General features: G+C 36.3%; 1 protein-coding gene across 1 annotated transcript in view; it reads right to left on the bottom strand.

Annotated features, from left to right (window-relative positions):
• Window positions 1-5393: 5393 nt before the first annotated feature.
• Window positions 5394-21424, bottom strand: part of ERO1LB (ERO1-like beta (S. cerevisiae)) — a 69447-nt gene continuing 53416 nt past the window's right edge. Inside the window, exons 10-17 of the mRNA XM_011935736.1 lie at window positions 21085-21111; window positions 17458-17550; window positions 17080-17326; window positions 15890-15959; window positions 12395-12481; window positions 11276-11409; window positions 6847-8717; window positions 5394-6536 (exon numbers count right to left, since the gene is read on the bottom strand). Coding sequence (XP_011791126.1) covers window positions 8657-8717; window positions 11276-11409; window positions 12395-12481; window positions 15890-15959; window positions 17080-17326; window positions 17458-17550; window positions 21085-21111 — 719 coding nt within the window. The 3' untranslated portion in view covers window positions 5394-6536; window positions 6847-8656. The remainder of the gene's footprint in view (window positions 6537-6846; window positions 8718-11275; window positions 11410-12394; window positions 12482-15889; window positions 15960-17079; window positions 17327-17457; window positions 17551-21084; window positions 21112-21424) is intronic.

Raw genomic sequence — 21424 nt, forward strand, 5'->3', positions numbered from 1 at the left:
TATCCTGGCTAACACACTGAAACCCCATCTATACTAAAAATACAAAATATACCCGGGCGAGGTGGCAGGTGCCTGTAGTCCCAGCTACTTAGGAGGCTGAGGCAGGAGAATGGCATGAACCCGGGAGGCAGAGCTTGCAGTGAGTGGAGATCATGCCACTGCACTCCAGCCTGGGTGACAGAGCAAGACTCCGTCTCAAAAAACAAAAAACAAAAAAACTACTTCTGTGGAATATTGAACGCTAAGAGGGAAAGGAATGGTAATTACTGGCTGCAGAATACCCAATGTTCATTTGTTTTAAAGCAACACGATGAAATTAAAGCCCTGATAATTTGAAAGTTAAAGTGTATGGGGAAGAGGGAATCACTGAAAATTCTGTACCATCATTTAGCTAAGTCTGATGCAACACTGAAAAGTTTCATGGGAACGTTTCTGGGTAACTATTGGAAATAGTTTCTCTAACTATTGGAATAGGTGTCTACCTTTGCAGTTAATTGTTTAAGAATACTGTATAGATATTTTTCATTGGCTCTTTATCCTTTTTACAATGAACTCAGTTGAGCTCCTGATTAAAACATCTAGAGTATGTTACACAGAGTTGTGACTGTAAGAAGGTTTGACTATTACAATATACACATCAATCGTATTTATGCCAATTCTCTCTTGAATGTATCAGGCCAATTAAAAGTTTTGCTGGTTAAATTTAGCTGCTTAGATCAGGCACACTCACTAATGCCTCCTCAAATTTCCTCTTTCACCAAAATCCAAGTCAACTGCTCTTTGTTTACCTCAATGCTGGGCCAACACCTAGTTGAACACTTAATTAAACCTTATTAAGAAGAAAGGAATACATAATAGTAAACCTTAGAACTTGAAAAGCGCTGTTAGAAAAAGGTTCTCATTTTTATATATCTCATTATATAGTGCATATTACTTGCTTTTAACAGTAAAGGTAAACTTATATTAGAACTAAATGGGTCTAAATATTTGAAACTTTTATCAAGATTTCCAACTAGACAAACTTTATCTAAAAATTACCATTCTTTCACTTTAGATTGTTGCATGATGAAGAATAGACTAGCATAGATCTGATCAGAGACACATCTAATATGCATTCCCAGTTTTCATCCTATGTGAGAATTGTATTCAAGGACATTTCTAACTGTGTATCATGTTATACAGACATGGGTCCAGATGGAGGAGCTGCTGAAAAGGATCAGGCTAAAATTGTGGAATTCTTCTCATCAAAAAGATTCGATTAATAAACTGATGAAAGTGAGGAAACACTGAACAAGGAACAGTGAGGGTAAGAGAGTGGGATTCAATCTCTATTGAGTACCTATTATATGTGACATGCTGGGCTAGGCACTTGTCACGTTTCTGTGGATCCTAGTCTATACTCAGGAACACCCACATATTAATGTTACTCTAGGCCCTTAGCAAGGATACATGAAGAATTCTTGCACCAAGGGTCAAAATAAGTTGAAGTCTTCTGAGGATGTCCCTGTGCCCGTACCTAGATCTGTGTCAGAGTCCCTGTACCTGTTGCCCGGTTCCTATGGGCCAGGGCACTGATACTACATTCATTCCGTGTGGAGTTCTGAGATTGGCTGCCCACGTCATTAATTATGGGTTCAGGGTCAGGGTCATAAGATCTAAATCCAGTGACTCAGCAACTCCTAATGACATCTACCTGGTTCCTCCAAGTCTGGATTCTCTACCTCTAGTCCTTGAGCTATGGCTGGGCCCTGTCTTCTGTTTTCTCAAACTGATTAACATCTTACTAATACTAATTCTCTAGCTCCAAACCTCGTCTGCCCTTTTGGACCTTGGATGCCCTACCATTCAAAATATTTAGACTTTCTATGTCCAGAACAGATTTTCTGCCCCCGAACTTAATTGGAGATCAGATGCCTATAAGATTCCCAAAATTGCCCCCTTTTTCTATTGATTCCTGTTACTATGACCTTTTTCCCCATCTATCTCACTAACCTACAACAGTCCCTCCAGTCTCTTGGCAGGCCCAAGTAACAGTACTCCTTGAAGGGATTAACTGAAGTATATAAAACATGCATTTATCCTAAACAAATAGTGCTTTACCAGGGCCATTAAATATGTGTAACTTAGTATCCTTTGAGTGCTATCTCCTTGGTGAATTCACCAGCCAAGAGCCTGGGCTCTAGGTTTGCAGGTTTAAAGCTCATCAAAGGGAACAGAACACTCACGCATTTGGAGGTATATTCTATGAAGGGAAACCATAGCGGAAGTTAAATGATACCAGTGTTGCTTGGAATGTTAACTCCGCTCTGAACAGTGTTAGGGGAATGACTTTAATTGATTAATAGCATCAATCTATGACAATCTGATGGCACTGTCAAGACAACACTAAGATTCATTCACACTGAGGACACCTTCTGCACTAGATAGGTGTCTAGTTGGCCATTCCCTTTTGGTTGATGTATTTTTTTCTTTTGGTGCATTCTCACTATAATCTAGTTAGGTTATAATGTCTCAGTTATGTGATGGTAGGAATGTTTGTCTGTTTTGTTCACTGCTGTAGTCCCAGCTACTATAACAGTGAATGAATAGTCAAATCCTGGTTTTTGGTAGATGCGTTTTTTTTTTTTTTTTCCACAGTAACTTCTTGCACTTGCACTTTTATCCACATATTGATTTTTACAAGTTTAGTGCTCTTTTAAGGGTTCCTCCCTCTTGTCTTATGAATCTTTGACAGATACCCAACTTTTGGGCAAATAATTTGTAATGGAATAAAAAATGAACTAGGGATTTTACATGAGAACAGTCCTTTTTTTTTTGAGACGGAGTCTCACTCTGTCGCCCGGGCTGGAGTGCAGTGGCCGGATCTCAGCTCACTGCAAGCTCCGCCTCCCGGGTTTATGCCATTCTCCTGCCTCAGCCTCCCGAGTAGCTGGGACTACAGGCGCCTGCCACCTCGCCCGGCTAGTTTTTTTTTTTTGTATTTTTTAGTAGAGACGGGGTTTCACAGTGTTAGCCAGGATGGTCTCGATCTCCTGACCTCGTGATCTGCCTGTCTCGGCCTCCCAAAGTGCTGGGATTACAGGCTTGAGCCACCGCGCCCGACCGAGAACAGTCCTTAAATCATTCCTAGAGACTATCTTAAAATAGAAGCACTGCAATGACATTCTGTCCACACGGGCATTGCCTCCTGCCTCTATCTGCCGTCATCTGTTTGGGCACTGCCAAATAGAACACTGTAATAATTTAAAAGTAATAAAAAGTATATCTTTATCAGGTAAAGTATCACAAGAACAGTGACAAAATAAGTGGTTAAAAGTGCAACCCTTGGGAGAGAACTTGAGTTGGACAGTTTTAGTATGCTCTATATGTTAAGAATTTTTTAAAGCTCATATGGAAAAATAAACAAGAACAATTAGAAAAACTGTATTAAAAAAAAAAAAGGTGCTAGGGAAGAATGAGGGAGAACCAGTGCACTAGATTAAAACTAAAGCCTGGGTAATTAAAACAATGTGGTACTAGTACATGACTAAATAGACCAGTGAAATAGAAACAGAATGCAGATACAGAGCTAAATACATATGAGGATTCTATGATAAGATCCATGTAGCCTCTCAAATTCATCAGGAAAAAACAAACAGTTCAATAAATAATATTGGAACAACTGGGTTAATCATCTGTGGAAAAAATTAGGTTAGATCCATAATTTACATCTTATGCCAGAATGTACTTCAAAGGTTCAAAATTTAGATGTAGAATTTAGGTGAATTATTCTCCTGCTCTGGATTGGGAAAAACATTCTAATTATGACTCAAAATCCAGGAACCACTAAAAAATTGGTAATTCAGACTACATAAAAATTTTTTAAAACTCATGACAAAACCATTATAAGCAAAAGACAGATGACAAATTGGAAAGAAAATATTTGCAACTCATTACTGTCAAAGGGTTCATATCCCTAACAAATAAACATATGAACGATATAGTAGAAAAACAGATAGGAACAAAATAATATGGGAACACAAAAGGAAATACAAATGGCTCCTAAACATATTAAAAGGTGATCAACCTTAGGCATCATAAAAATGTACATACTGAGCAGTCAGGTGTATGCTGTGCATCTATAATCCAGGCTCTTCAGGAGGTTAAGGCTGGAGGATCACTTCAGCCCACGAGTTTGAGGCTATGGTGAACTATGATCATACCACTGCACTCCAGCCTGGGTGATAAGGTGGGACCCTGTCTCTTTTTTAAGGAAAATAAAAGAATGTACACATTGATATATATTTTCATCTATCAGAATGGCCAGAATCCAACATTTTAATAACACATCCATTGGTAAAGCTGCAGGTTAGCAAGTGCTATCATACATTTTGATGGTATGTGAATTGATGACTACCCCTGTGAAAGACAATATGCCAGTATCTTTCAAAATTATAAATGCACAGTCTTTGCCACCAAAATTCTCATCTTTGGGAACGTATTCTGCAGGTACAATATTTATATAAATGTGAAATGACGTATGTACAAGGTCTGGAAACAACCGCACTGCCCATTAATAGAGGACTGGTTAATTTAGCACTGGCACATTCACATAATAGACTACCAAGCATCTGCTTAAAAAATGAGAAAACTATCTAGTCATATGTGAAGACTGCCAAGACATACTAGGTGAAAAAAATGAAATATTACGTATATGATGTCAATTTTTGAGTGAAAATGAGAGAAAAACATAAGACTTTCCATTTGTTTAGGTTTGTACGTGTCTAAAACAGTGTGATGGAAACGTAAGAAACCAAGCACACAGGTTATTAATGGTGGGAGATGTGTGTGCAGTGTAGGAAGCTGGGCCAAGGACAGAAGGAAGACATTCACTGAGTAACTTTTTCTATTGTTTGTGTCTTTTAACCATGTGAATGTATTACCTATTCAAAAAAATTAAATAAAATAAGCATATTTTATAAGCTTTACGATTCAATACAAATCAAACAATGCTTTTAATAGTTCCCACTTTGTAGCTGAATGGTAAAAGGCTGACTTACAAAACATCACAAAGTTTCTAGAATCAGTCTTTCTCGTCTCAAATTCTTGCTACACAACCTAGAATTTGTGACTATGGACAGGTTACTTAGCCTTTTTTATCCTCAGTCTTCTCACTTATAAAACAGAGAAGTAATTGTACCTACCTACTAGTGCTGTTGTGAAGATCTAACGGTGTATTTATTTAAACCCAAACTATGCATGTAAAAGCCCTTCATAGAGTGCCAGCCAATGCTTGCCACTATAAGAAACAACCTCTGATAAATACATCTTCTCCCTTCTCCGCAGGTTACAATCAAATCCTCATGCCATAAAAGGAAACACTTAAAATAGGGGGAAAAACAAGACAGAAAAGATTGCAGAAACATGTACTTTAATTCACATTTTCTAGATTATGGTGGGTACAACAGCAAATTATTTGGAATTCTGTTCAAAAATCAAAGCTTCACCTGTAGATATTACTTAAAATATAGTACACGAGATTTGTGTGTGTTTTGTTTTTGTTTTTTTACCAAATAATTTCCATGATACCATGTACCTAATCTGCGTATTTTGGTGAGTAGCTATGGTTTCTGCAGGTACCTCAGTTTGCAAACTACTGAGAGGTTTACTGTGAACTGTTAACCAAATTTTCAGCTGAAGGCAATGCTGATGAAGATCAAAATAGGTGTCCTTTCTTAATTGTGGCACATAGGCAAAGTTGAAAAATATGGCACACAGTTTCATATACATACAGAGAATAAAAATATTGAATAATTCACAATGTTAAAAATGTTAAAATATTTTGACTTATCAAATTTTAAAACTGTGGAGTCTATTACTATTCTGTCTGATCCTCCTCATAATCTCAGAATCAAAACAGGAGAAACATTCAAAGTTTACCAATTTTAATATATAGTTTGTCTAACTTACATAGATGCCACTTAAGTAAAAAATAAACTTATGCCATTGAAGGAAGGAATATTTTCCTTTTCTTCATTTTCATTACTTCAGCAGCAGCTACAATCATTTCTGTCAGTTATATTATCAAGTGCTGAGTTTTTAAATTAGGTGATGCGATAAAGACAAAATGCCAAGAGCACCAGCAAAGCATTTTTACAATGCAGACAGTACTCTAGTATATTATCACTTCACAACAAAAGATGTGAATTGGAAAAACAGTTTATATCACAAGAACCATAAAATGTCACCAGGCTCACACAATCATTTAAGAAATAAAACACATACACAAAAATGTAGGCTGCCCCCCTACAATCTAATTTATGATAAAGTTAATCAAGATGAATTTCAGCCTAAGAATACTTCATTTATTTTCTTAGTTGTGAAAAAATTAGTTAAGAACCTTAAAAAGAACTTTCTACTCTAACTAGATCTTTTAATTTCCTAGAACATACTCTAATATACTAGTTTTCCTAAGCTTGAAACAAATCACAGTACAGAAAAAAATAAATAAATGACATGAGCAAGGATTTTCTCTAGTAAACAGTTTAAATAATAGCCTTAGGCCGGGCGCGGTGGCTCAAGCCTGTAATCCCAGCACTTTGGGAGGCCGAGACGGGCGGATCACGAGGTCAGGAGATCGAGACCATCCTGGCTAACATGGTGAAACCCCGTCTCTACTAAAAAATACAAAAAAACTAGCCGGGCGTGGTGGCGGGTGCCTGTAGTCCCAGCTACTCGGGAGGCTGAGGCAGGAGAATGGCGGGAACCCGGGAGGCAGAGCTTGCAGTGAGCTGAGATCCGGTCACTGCACTCCAGCCTGGGCGACAGAGCAAGACTCCGTCTCAAAAAAAAAAAAAAAAAAAAAGCCTTTAACTGAGGGAAGGGTGAAATAACACTATCAAACAGTTCTTTACATTTATAGTAATAAAGTGCAAATTTCTCACATCTTAAAACTCTGAATGAATACTAAGAGTGATTCTTACTAATTTACTAAATTAACTGGATAGTCACATTTTAGACAGTTTGCCTTAAGGCCCCTTCTCCTCCACCATACAATACTTGCATCCCTCAAGAAAAAGTAGAGGAGGCTCCAGTCAAGTCAGCCTTTTAAACAACTTAACAAAAAATATCACCACCATCAATAACACAACCCCAACTTTACAAAAGTTTGAAATTAGGTGAGAAAATAAATAACTCTGAGACCTTAATACCCCCGCCACATCCCACCGAGAGATGGCTAAGTGTTTTTAAGAGGGGTGAGCCAAGCCAACTAAATACAATGTTTTAGATGTCACCAAATCATCGATGAACACATTTCAGACTTTGGCAGGATAAAATATGGATTTAAGAGCACTTATTCTTTAATTCAGAAAAGACTAAAGAGTCTAAGGAAAAACTCGAGATCTTGTACCTGCATTACTTCTACACAGATGCAACTTTCCAAATTGTATCTGCTGACATTTAAAAAACAAAATCAAGATTTTAAATACTGTTTAAAGATTTTAAATCCCAGATTTAGAAAATGACAGTTTAGGACTTAAGAGTCCTCTGTTGCTACAAATCACAGAAAGTACCGTTTATATACAGTGAAAAGAAAAGGTGAGGGGAGGAGGCTTAAAGGAGGGTTGACCTAATCTACCTTTTTATATATTCTGTCAGGGAAAAGCTCACTGAGTTCGAGGATTGCATAGACTGGATTCTAAAATAAATCCTTTAAAAATGCTTACTTTAAGTGAAAATAGCAACTTTTGTGTATATAATATTTTCAGTTGGCATTATAAATTCATATAATCCCATTTAAATTTTATCAAGAAGTAATCTGTGTTAAATATTTCTGCAATGTTTTCTTTCTAAAAGTAACAATTTCCAAAATGTCTTTGTCCCTAAAATTTCTAGGGGCAAAGAAAAGCAAAATCAAAAGGAGTTCTAAGTAAAAGCACACTCTTGGGCCAGCCCATTACACACATGAAATCTGGCTGGGTAGCACAGGGGAGAGGTCTTGTTCACCTTTATCAAAGCAGTTCCTTTAGACTGGAAACAGCAACAATAACAGCAACTAAAAACTGCAAATAAAAACCAGTGAAATTGAAGTCCTGGGGAATCTTAAGGAGTTTCTGTAACTATGTATTGCAAGGGCCATTCATCATGGTGACAGTTCCAGATTCTAGAAATATTATAATATTTCTTTATATTATAGCAAGTGACACACACAGAGTGAGACAAGAGTAAAAATGCATTAAAAAGCATTGATAATTTTTTATCACTGACACCAGCCCTAGGCAACATCTGTTCCCTAGTTCTCCTTTTCCATATCAGACTGTGAACAGTGTTATTAGAATGCAGACATAGCCATCTAAAGTTTGACAACTGGAAATAAAGGATAATAGAATAAAAACAAAACCAATTCTAAAAAAAATTAGAATTTTCAGCACATGAAAACACATGAAATTAAACACAGAATTAGTATAACTTACATATTTTAAAAGTATATACTTCATTTATAAATATCTCTAGTTGATAATCTATTAAGAATCATAAATATTCAAGTGAGCATTTAAATTTTCTATTTGAGTTCAGAATTCTTGAAGTCAGATTAGTCTCTTTCTGCTGAATGCCCATAATTAAAAGGCTTTCCACAGTCACTTTATGTCTCTAGTTAGACACATAAAAGCCTTTATTACCTACTGTGTTGTAATAAGACTTTAAAATTCTGTAAGTCTCTTATACTTGTAGAAAGCCTGTAGAAGAAAGAAAAAGCATATTAGTAAAGCTAACATGATGCATACATATTTCAAATTATTGATATTGTTACATAAGCTATCATTTGAAAGCAAAATCTAAAATAAAAAACACCAAACACTGAAGCTTCCATGTTTAAATGAGTCTTCTCAATAAGATTGGTTTAGAAGAGGCAAAGGAAGCCTGTTACTTCATACTATCTGCAGACACTAGATTAATAATGGGAACAGTGATATGAATAATTCTTAATAAAGAATCTCAAATCATTTACGATTGGTCTAATAAATTTATTTTGCACAGTTCTCTTCAAATGATTGCTCTTTACTCAGTGTTGCCCAAACACACTAATTTGTCTTATGTTATTAGCTCCCTAAGGGTAGAGACTCTTATTTTGTCTCCTGTTGAGTCTCTCTCCTGTGCCCCATACTCACTGATGCTTATAGTATTCAATAAATGATTACTGACTGATCAAATGAAGTGCTTCTCAGACCAGGCCAAAAAGTAAAACTCAGGGATAGGAAATATAAAAAAGTAATTCTAAAAGCTCAATTATCCCTATGTACAATTCAGGGGTGATAGAAGAAAAATCTTTAACTATTTGATAGAAGAAAAGTTATTCATTAATTGCTTAGGAGGACAGGCAATGTTCTAAGCCCACCACATATATGAATGATCTCACTATCAGGAAACAAACTAGGAAAGCAGTGATTTGCCTGAGTTCATACACTACTAAAGAGCAGGCCAGGATTCCAGAACTGTAGGACCCCTGATTCTGAGTCCATTACTCTAGGGAACAATAAAAGGTTAAGCTGTAGATATAGAACTAAAACAAGAAAGGCTGCATTTGTGAGTATTTTTTAAGAGACCAAAGGAAATTTTCAATTGTTTTGAAATTCTCAGTTGCTTTCATCTTTCTCAACTTGGACTTAAGAGATGCTTAAATTATTTACAATAATTTTCATTTCAATTTATTTAAATTTCATTCAGTATTCCTGTGTTATCTTTCTACAGGCCTCATAAGTGGACTGAATTTTTTATGAAATGCCAGTTCATGGATAGTCTATATCTATCCTGTGTCTGAAATCTCAACCTACATAGTCATCTTTAAATACAGGGAAGCAACAGGTGAAATCCTTGCTATTGAGATGGGAAATGGCCAGGCACAGTGGCTCATGCCCGTAATCCCAGCACTTTGGGAGGCCAAGACAGGAGAATCACTTGAAGTCAGGTGTTTGAGACCAGACTGAACAACAAAGTGAGACCCCATCTCTACAAAATTTGTATTTAATTAGTCAGGCAAAATAGCATGTGTCTGTAGTCCCAGCCACTCGGGAAGCGCAGGTGGAAGGAACGCCTGACCCCAGGATTTGGACGCTGCAGTAAGCCATGATCACACCACTGCATTCCAGCCTGGATGACAGGGCAAGACCCTCATTTCTTTAAAAAAAAAAAAAAAAAAAAAGCAGGGGGACATATAATAAATCTGTTTTTAATTTAACTGTTTTTTTTTTTTTTTTGAGACGGAGTCTTGCTCTGTCGCCCAGGCTGGAGTGCAGTGGCTGGATCTCAGCTCACTGCAAGCTCTGCCTCCCGGGTTCACGCCATTCTCCTGCCTCAGCCTTCCGAGTAGCTGGGATTACAGGCGCCCGCCACCTCGTCCGGCTCGTTTTTTGTATTTTCATTAGAGACGGGGTTTCACCGTGTTAGCCAGGATGGTCTCGATCTCCTGACCTCGTGATCCGCCCGTCTCGGCCTCCCAAAGTGCTGGGATTACAGGCTTGAGCCACCGCGCCCGGCCTTAACTGCCTTTTTTTTTTTTTTTTAACTTAAAACACATGTTAAGAAAAACAAGAAATAATCTGTGTATTACTTAGTCCCCTATTTTTTTTTTTTTAATTCTTCCTCAAGTTGACTTTTTTCTCTTTTTCCCCGAGGAAGCACAGTATTATTTTCTGTGATTCTTTTCCTTCTGTTCTGTATTCCTCAGCTGGCATTAATTACACGTATCTCTGCCAGCAAATTCAAATCATTTTTTAAACCACTGATGATATAAACAAGCAAGCAAATTATATGTCTGAATACAGAAGTAAATCATGTAGAAATGAGTGAAAGAAAAATGACCTCTGAGCTTCAGAAATAAAAAGCATACTGCAGGAAAGAGGTGAGAAAAGAACAAAATAGTAATGAAAATTTAAGAAAAATAAGGAGCAGATGAAGCTTTTAATTTTCTTTTATCATCTTCTCAATCACACATTTCTTACTCCTGCTGTTGTAGTTGAACAAGTTATAGCCAAGTAAAAAGAATATTAGAAGAATATCTTCCTCACAAAATTAAGGCGGCAAACTGAAAAACACTGGCAATTGGAAAGTCAGTTTTTCCTATGACCTGCAGAGAAACTCGCTTGTCAGCATTAAGGCCTCTCGAAGTTAGTACAGATACAATACAAAATTTTTTTTGTCAACAAAACAAACCCTACTTTTAGCAGAGAAGATTATCTTTGCAGTTTGTTGAAACCCAGTGGGAAATCAAAAATCTTAAACACATAATAGTTCTTACCTTCCAAAAGCATTTAAAAGAGCAACTATTTCCTGTCGGGTGAGTTGGAAGCCTTTAGATGGACTATTCTCTGGAAGCTTTTGGATTTCTTTTTCAGAGAATAATATCTTCAGGGCAGTTCCTAAACCCTGAGTCTAAAGAAAATACCAACAAACTCATAATTAACTTTATATAATAATAACTAGTATAAAGGCTTAAAGGAATATATAGCCACTGTTACGACAGTTAGAAAATTCATATGAACTGAGCTTCTCACAAAAATGTTACTACAGTTTCTACTTTCTCACAGGTTATGCATATGATAAACATATCTGAGCTGTTAAGGAAACCTGAATAGTCTAACACTTATTGAATACATATCATACTATTCCAAATTATTAAAATGCCTTTTTTAACCTTGAAAATATCATATTATGATTACAATGTTCAATTTGTAACCATAAAGGATTTTTTTACAGCTTTTAGCAATTCAAAACTCAGAGATTAATGATACCTACACTTAATAATTTCTCAATTATTAGCACTATAGAAAAAGACATATTTGATTTCAGGGTAGCCTCCCTCCATTGTAATAATTCTGTCTCCATTGTAATAATTCTGTCTCTTAATTTTCTATGAATTATCATCTTTGTAAGAAAGAGATAAAATATTCACCAATCCTTTTGACACTGGCTTACACAGAGTAATAGACCTGTCACGCGGAGCTTTCCTGTTTTGACTAAGTGACCTTCTTTTGCTTATTTCAACAAATTCAATGACCAAGACTTGATATTTCAATCTTTTTATGTAATTACATTTTACCTTTCTATATACATAGGTAAAATACAAATATACTCGGTTCGTAATGACCACCAACTTCACAAATGAATCTGGTATCATATCAATAGAAACACAGACACAATAAAACTAAAATCACTAAAGAATAATATGAGAAACATCCTTTCACATACATGTAACACATATACCTTAATAAATTTCATCAACAGAAAAAGCACTTTGGATCTGACTATTTCTAAATTCTAATTCAATGAACAATGAGGACATTTTAATAAAAAGCTTGCACTCAGTGGAAAAAATAAAGGTTAGCAATGGCTTCAAAAGAGAAGACAGTACATGTACCTGTAATTTTCCCCATAATCTGCATTTGTCACATCCAACACAGTCCATTATACGGGAGATATTCTTGAAATGTAATCGGAATTCCTCCTAGCAAGCAGAAAATGTTTTCAATCTAATTAGACTTTTAAAATTGAACTGCATTTGGCTAAATGGTAAGTTTTGATGCTTATTAATAAATCAGTTGTGTTTTTCATTTGAGAAGGAGTTTTGCTTTGTCACCCAGGCTAGAGTGCAGTGGCACAATCTTGGCTCAGTGCAACCTCCACCTCCCAGGTTCAAGGGATTCTCCTGCCTCAGCCTCCCAAGTAGCTCAGATTACAGGCACATGCCACCATGTCCAGCTAATTTCTGTATTTTTAGTAGAGACGGGGTTTCGCCATGTTGGCCAGGCTGGTCTTGAACTCCTGACCTCAAATGAGCCACCCACCTCGACCTCCCAAAGTGCTAAGATTATGGTGTGAGCCACCATATCCAACCTGAGTTGTGTTTTGCAACAGTAAAGAAAAATATTTGAGGCCGGGCGCGGTGGCTCAAGCCTGTAATCCCAGCACTTTGGGAGGCCGAGACGGGCGGATCACGAGGTCAGGAGATCGAGACCATCCTGGCTAACACAGTGAAACCCCGTCTCTACTAAAAAAAATACAAAAAACTAGCCGGACGAGGTGGCGGGCGCCTGTAGTCCCAGCTACTTGGGAGGCTGAGGCAGGAGAATGGCGTAAAACCCGGGAGGCGGAGCTTGCAGTGAGCTGAGATCCAGCCACTGCACTCCAGCCTGGGCGACAGAGCGAGACTCCGTCTCAAAAAAAAAAAAAAAAAATTTGAACTTATATAACACGGCACATAAAATACTGACATCAATGGAAATTATAAAATTCATTCTGTGTATTAATTCAATAAACTTTTCACTTAGGAGCTACTTTATGCAAAGCACCAAAATATGCCCTATGGGAGACACAAAAGTAAATAATACATGGTCTTTACTTTTAAGGAACTTAATTGCTGCTCCCATTGGTTATCTACATACAACCAACAATAAATATGTCTAGTGTATGTTTCACTTATTTTTGATTCTTTGCTTTGTGTAAGCCTATATCAGAAAGCTAGTCCCAGAACAATAATCAATTTTTGTATCACTCCTTAGTACCATACTATGTTTGTTTGTCATGGTTGCTCAATCAATATGAATGATAACAGGCCTGTGTGACACATATGGTCCCACAGTCCTCTATGTTTGCCAATGCAGTTTTTATGGAGATGCTTGCTGGATCCCTCTATTTTGCTGTAATAGTTTGCTACACTAGCCAGGCACGGTGGCTCACACCTGTAATCCCAGTACTATGGGAGGCCAAGGTGGGTGGATCACTTGAGGTCATAAGTTCGAGACCAGCCTAAACAACACAGTGAAACCTCGTGTCTACTAAAAATACAAAATTAGCCAGGCGTGGTGGCACACGCCTGTAATCCCAGCTACTTGGGAGGCTGAGGCAGAAGGATAGCTTGAACCCGGGAGGCGGAGGTTGCAGTGAGCTGAGATCACACCACTGCACTCCAGCCTGGGCAACAAGAGTGAAATTCTGTCTCAAAAAAGTTTCCTACACTGGGGAAATTCTCCTGCCTGTAAGCATTTGTGTGCAATATGCCTTTAGGGTTGGTCTCACCTTATCTGTGGATAAGATTGGTTAAGAGAAAATTTCCTCATTTGTTTCACATGGCAACTGTAGAAAACAAAAACCATTTTACTGCATTGAGGGAACTATTTTATTGCGTGAAGCTGGAGGCGAGGAGCCTGAAAACTCTGGCTACCACAAGCCCTGACCAGCTGCCAAAGGGTTGAAAGGAATCAATACCTTGGCAAAGAAAGACAATATAAATAGAACACAAAAACTCCTGTGCTGGTCATATTCTCATATAATGTAAGTTCTTTGTAGCAGATGGAAAATGGACATAGGTTCTCCTTCATACATCCTTGACAAACAGCAAACACAATCCAAGCATTGTGTAGTTAAAAGCTTGTTGTGAGACTCTTAGGCTTTGCTTATCTCACTTTCCTCATCTACAAAAACATACATAATTATAGTTGCCCTATTACACAAGATCATTCTGAAGATTAAAAGCAGAACATATGTGTCGATACTTAGAAAACAGGAAGGATTATAAAAATTCATTATAAAATGAATTATAAAATTCATTATAAATTAAAAATTCATTATAAAAATGAATTAACATATTAAATACCAAAATGGCAATATACCTCTAAAACAACTGTAAAATAAAACAACCTTCCAACACTAAAATATAGTTGTGACTAAATTACTTATTTCAGAAATACCAAGAAAGTCTCACCAGTGGAGAATCACTCAGTATTGATTTATTGGTTCCTATAGTACATCCACATCTAAAACATCTTGAGGTCAAATGTGTTTTAGAATTCAGAAGTTTTTCAATTGTAGAAATACAGTACATGTACTATATATTGTGAAACATCTCACCAGAGTGTGAGGAAACACCCTGCAGTCAAATCCATTAATGCTTCTGTAGCAAAATATAAAAAATTCATACCAAGCAGAATTTGAAAAACAAAAAACTCCACAAAACTATGAGTATCTGCTAGATTCTTACATCAGTTTAGGTCAGGTTTTGCTAAAAAATTACCTTGTACTAAACATGAGAAAATGTTTCAGTTTTTGAAACTACTCGGATTTCAGAAGTGCATATAAAAGACTGTGAGGCTGTACTCAAGGATTATTTGCGGCCAGGTGTGGTGGCTCGTGCCTGTAATCCTAGGTACTTGGGAGGCTGAGGTGGGGAGACAGCTTGAGGCCAGGAGTTTGAGACCAGCCTGGGCAACATAGTGAGACCCCGTCTCAAAAAATAAATTTAAAAGTAAAAAAAAAAAAAAGAATATTTGCCAATTTCAAATACTTTTATGAACATTTTAAGGGTACAATTTGTTTCTTAATGTACTTTAAGCAAATGAAAATAAAGAACACCTAACATAAAGTTTGGTAATGTTCCGAAAACATTCTCCTTCTGATATCACAGGTTAACAGGTAGTTTTTACCTTTTAAGTTAGTCCAAAGGGACAACAACATAATAGTTTCAAAAACTGTAACATTCCATAAAATAAACTTTAGAAAAATATGTTATTTATTGCCCTCAAAGTGGCTAAAAGCTCATGGTATTTTGAAAGCTGCGTCAAAACAACAATATATACTGGTTTTAAATAAAGAAAACTTTCCCGCAACTAGTTCTTTTAAAAAGACATTTATAAAGGTGTTATAGGACACACTAATGACCAACGATTCACTGAGCAGTTGGTCAATAGGAACTGAGAAAGAAATATGGAAAAGGCTTTTTGTACCATTTGTGGTAAAATCCAATCAGACCAACTCTGACAAGCTGGAAAACCGGGAAAGAAAACAGTTTAGATGAACAGCATCAAAACATAACCAGCAAGCTGCTCCTAACCCCATGTCCCAGTCAAGAACTTTTTACCTTTAGTGACTTGGCCCCTTTTTTGTCACCTGCAAACATGGATTTCTCATCAAAGTGCATGGGAAAGGACCTGATAAAATGATAGTATTGTAATAAGTTACGCATGAAAAATCCACATACTCTGTATCAGAAATCTGATAAAATTTTCTATCCTTACAAATATTTAAAATTCATTATTTACTTTGATTTAAGGTTTGGTAATGTAGAAAAGTGACAAACAGTTCACAAACTATTTCATAAAAGACTAAAGCAAGACACAGATGGCTGTTAAATTTGGTAATACTGTAATGTTTTAAATAAATGACATAATCTAAAAAATTAACTGAAAATCTATGTAAAAAATAGGCGATATTCTCTTAATATTCTTTAAAAATTTAATACATAATTTACTTTAAACACTTCTTAATCTTTCTCCTCCACGCTTATTTTAAAAACCAGTAAACTTGAGTTTTCTTGACCAAGTGTTTTGTTTAAAAGGTTATATTCTAGAAGGTAAAGCTAATGTTTCCTTACATATCCATCCCAATGCAAACACATGTATAATATCACCTAAATTTAAATACAGTAACTAGAGGCCGGGCACGATGGCTCACGCTTCTAATCCCAGTACTTTGGGAGGCAGAGGAGGGTGGATCACTTGAGGCCAGGAGCTTGAGACCAGCCTGTTCAACATGGTGAAACCCCATCTCTACGAAAAATAACAAAAATTAGCTAGGTGTGATGGCACACACCTGTAATCTCAGTTACTCAGGAGGTTGAGGCACAAGAATTGCTTGAACCTGGGAGGCAGAGGCTGCAGTGAGCCAAGATCGCGCCACTGCACTCCAGCCAGGGCAGCAGAGCAAGCCTCTGTCTCAAAAATAAGTAAGTAAATAAAGTGACTAGAAGAAGACAAAATTGGTAGAAAGACCATTAAAGTAGCACTAAATTTTGATACTACATAAAATTTAGTGATTTTTAAAGCACTATTCTCAAGTGTGAAAATTTCTGGAAAAAAAAAGGCTTATTGATGCTTTTTCATCAACATTTTCAGAAATACTTTTAAATTCTGTTGTTCTGTTGATCACTTTCCTTTTCTGTTCTACATCTCCCTTTGCTTAACTGTTAGGAGTCAGTTTTTGTGTGCTTTAAGTACTACCTCATTTGAATACAGAGAGTAGAATTTCAAATCATGGATAGTCAATTCTTACTTTGTATCTTGAAAGATATTCAGTAGAAGAGTTTTTGTGTCAGCATCTTCTTCTGCATTTCCAGTGTAAAGATCAACAATTGAGCGCTCAAAATATGGAGCCACCTTTGACAAAGCTCGAAGCTCAATCAAGTATAAAAAGTAAAGATTCTTGAGCCTTCTCGGACCTTCTCCCTTGGTTTCCACAGGGTCAAAGCGGCGTTTGAATTCTTTAATATTAGGTCCCCAACTGGGCTTACCCCAGGTTTCTAAAGAGAAAGAGAAATACATTACATTATTTTAGTAAATAGGATTTTTTTCCTGCTCTAAAGAATATGTATTCCCTCCAATAATTTTTACACTAATAGAACGCAAAATCTCCACTTAAAAATATGATTACCTTCCAAAAGATAATTTGTGCATAGATGTAAATTGATGCTAGCATGAAGTCCCGATATGAGCTTATAGAAGACTCTTTTCTCCAGACACAAACCTATTCAGAAAAATATTGAAAAAGAAATCACACCTATTTAGATATCAGAAATATTGACTCAAGGAGGTTCAGTATGTAGGCTTATTTTTGATTGAAGAACATTACAATAAATCAAGGAATAATATAAAACTGATTAATCAAGATTTTTTCACTAGAAGGCAAAATAAGATTTTGGCTTCAGAATGAAGTTAACTGAATATGATGAGAACTTAATGCTGAAAAAAGCAGAAAAGTTTGAGCAACTGGGAGTCAAAATACTATGGATAAAGTTGGCAAGTTCCCATGTTACTCAGACAGCAACAGCACAGGTTTTCTTGTTGTTTAGGCTAAGAACTTACTAAAGTAAATGTAATTATAAAGTCACTGCTGGGTTTTTTTTTCCCCTTCCTTATATGTGTTATTTGCTAGCAGAGAAATAAGGGTTTTATTAACCTTCTGCCCTGGAATTGTCTAATTTTTTAACCACATGTTCTACTTGTAAGGGGCTGAAACTTGGAAAACAGAAATCCAGAAATTTCAACTAATTAAAAAAAAATACATGTTGACTATTTACTACTTGAGTGGAATCATATCAATGGAGTACAGGAATATAACAGAATGTTATTTGATGGAGCCTTAAGCCACAGGGGCTTTTTTGCTGAGAACTTAAGAGGTCAAGATAGCCCATCATCCTATCCTAACCCCTGCTCCCATTTTAAAAGATCTTCTTTCATAATAGGAGTAATGCACATTGTGAATGTATTTAATGCCACTAAACAATAAACTTAAAAATGATTAAGATGGTAAATTCTATGTTATATATACCTCGCCACAATAAAAAAAGTTCTTTAGAAAGGTAATATTCTTTACAGGAATTTTTTTAAATAAATAAAAATGCAGAAAATTTTAAGAAGTCACTGGATTTAGGGCCATTTGCTTTTCCCTCCTTCATCCAACAAGTTTTTAACACTTTCCCCATGCAGGGAAATGGGCTTTAACAGTGGAAAGTAAAATAGTATCATTTATATGCTGGGGGAATTTTTTTTTAATGTAAGAGTATTTATGTGGTTTTGTGTCTATTAAAATTTTTTAGCAATTCACTCTCTTTCTGTCCTATCACAGATGATTCTGAAGCACATGGCCTCTAATTGGAAAAAAATAATTCTTTTGAGATCTCGTTCCCTAATTGGGAATTCTTGCTAGAATATTCAAATTGTCATGGATGGGGACCAAAAGAAATTAAATTTTATTTTGTAGCTTCCTCCGTAAAAGTATATGGCAATTTTGAATGTTTATGATAACAATGGATACAAACAATATATTTAATACAACATTAAGTACTAACTTCTCTTCTACTAAAACTTTTCATCAAATCTATTATCAAGTAACAAAATATCAGATATGAAGTTCACTTTGTTTTCTTCCCGACCCCTCTCTCTAAGCGGTGCTTATGTCCAATAAAATGGATAAAGATTAGAGAAGGGACAGTAAGCAAAGCAAAACTCATGAAAATCCATATGCCTACAAACCAGGACCTGGAAAACTGGGAGGCAGTTATAATTTGCAAAGCCCACAAAGCCCCTACACTGAAATGAGGCAGAGGATAAGTGAGGGGAGAGGAACAGAAATGCATTTCCACAAACTGTGAAAAACAGGTAACTTCAACCATATTAATAAAAAATAACGCACCAACTAAGTGCACCCAGACACACAACACACTTAGCAGGAAATTGCTGGAGAGCTTCTCCTGGCCTACATACAGTCTGTGCCAGGCTGCAGGGTATGTTTAATTACTGAGGTCCAGGCAAAAGCCTTCTCAATATCACTCTGAAGTAACATCTGCAAGAGCTGACTTACCAAGGCAGAATCCATCAACTTCTAACAACATAGAGCAATGCAATTACACAATTTAGAAAATGGTTCTCTTCTTCCTCTTTTTGATTTAATTTCATTAAAATTCATTTTCAGCACCTGAACTCTCAGAAAGGTGCTGCATTTACTGTAACAGTAACATTTGGCATTTGGACATGGATTCGTGGCTTCCAAAGGAACCTTTACAGACATCGTCTACACTCACAGTGTAAGTTAGTAGGATTGCTATTGCTCCTCTCCACACTCCAGATGAGGAAACTGAATCTCAGAAAAGGTTGAGTCAGTTGCCTATGAGGGAATGCTCTTTGGAACCACGTATCAATATTCAGGTACTCCCAACAGTAAGACTGGAAAAATGGTTGATATAGTATACATAGAATCCAATATTGTTTCTAAATTTCATTCTCATTACTAACACTCAGAGTCTCTGACTACCTCTTCTAGCCTAAATGCTACTTTCCACAATTTGTATCTTTAGAGTAGAGCTTATTAAACAAAGCTAAACATCTTCTACATAAGCGATTTTCTCATATAATTCCTAACAGAATTTGCACATCAATAATGTTCACCTTAATAATGGCCAACGTATGCGCATAGTTCATTGCAAACAAAGAAACAGGCCAGGTGTGGTGGCTCACACCTGATATCCCAGCACTTTGGGAGGCTGAGGTGTGCAGATCACTTGAGGCCTGGAGTTCAAATCAGCCTGGCCAACATGGCGAAACTCTACTGAAAATACAAAAATTAGCAAAGTGTGGTGCCAGGTGCCTGTAATCCCAGCTATTTGGGGGGCTGAGGCATGAGAATCACTTGAACCTGGGAAGCAGAGGTTGCAGTGAGCCGAGATGGTGCCACTGCACTCCAGCCTGGGCGACAGCAAGACTCTGACTCAAAAAAAAAAAAAAAAAAGTAATATTCGTAAGATAACATGACCAAATGACATGCATAAAATAGAATTAGTTTTACTTCGTAGTACTCCTAAAAGGTTATGGCTATGAAATATCAATTTTCCTATGTCATCCAACTTGCTTATCTGTTACTAATATATTTTAATTTTTAATTTCATAAACTAATGGCAGTTTGGTAAATTTTTAAAAGCATTATATATCTAATTATTAAACTAAGTTATTAAAATCCTACAACATTTCACCTTTCCATTAATAGCATTTGATATTTACAACACTGGAAGTACAAGAATGCAAAAGCATATAATACATCAGGATCTATATTGCTTTATCTTTTAATTAGACAAGGTTAGACTATATTAACATGGCAAACATGTTTTGAACCTTTTGAATTCATATTTATCTTCCATTAATTTTATATATAAAAAGTACTTCCTTGCAAAAGGAATGTCTCCACTTTTAAAATATTTTGCATTACTTGTTACTAGAGAAGTAGCTTGAATGAACATTACATACAGAACAGAAATAAGATTAGGGAAACAGTTATGAAAACCTGATGACAGTATTTGGCCTGTGTATTTATATAAACCTGGTTTTTAGCTGACGACTATCTTCAAAATTTTCACATAATTTTATCCCAATATGTTAACCTAAAACACATTTTTTTCAAACACTGTGAAAATTAGTTGACTAGGTAATAAAATCCTAGACCTTACAAAAATATGCTAAATGAATATTTTTTACAAAAAATCCAATAAATTTAGAACAGACTGTTTACCTTCTAGCCATGTGTAGAATGATTCTCCTGAGAGAGAATGAAAGAAAAGTGGATTAAAATATTATATGGTCATTTATAAAATAGAATAAATTAGGTTTATAAAATATTTCTGCAGGCTGCAGGGCATGGTGGCTCATGCCTGTAATACTAGCACTTTGGGAGGCCGAGGCAGGCGGATTACTTGAGGACAGGAATTCAAGACCAGCCTGGCCAACATGGCGAAACCCCATCTCTACTAAAAATACGAAAAATTAGCCGAGTACGGTGGTGCAGGCCTGTAATCCCAGCTACTAGGGAGGCTGAGGCAGGAGAGAATTGCTTGGACCCAGGAGGCTAAGGT

This window comes from Colobus angolensis, unplaced genomic scaffold (genome assembly GCF_000951035.1).
Source record: "Colobus angolensis palliatus isolate OR3802 unplaced genomic scaffold, Cang.pa_1.0 Scaffold148, whole genome shotgun sequence".
Taxonomy (NCBI): Eukaryota; Metazoa; Chordata; class Mammalia; order Primates; family Cercopithecidae; genus Colobus; species Colobus angolensis.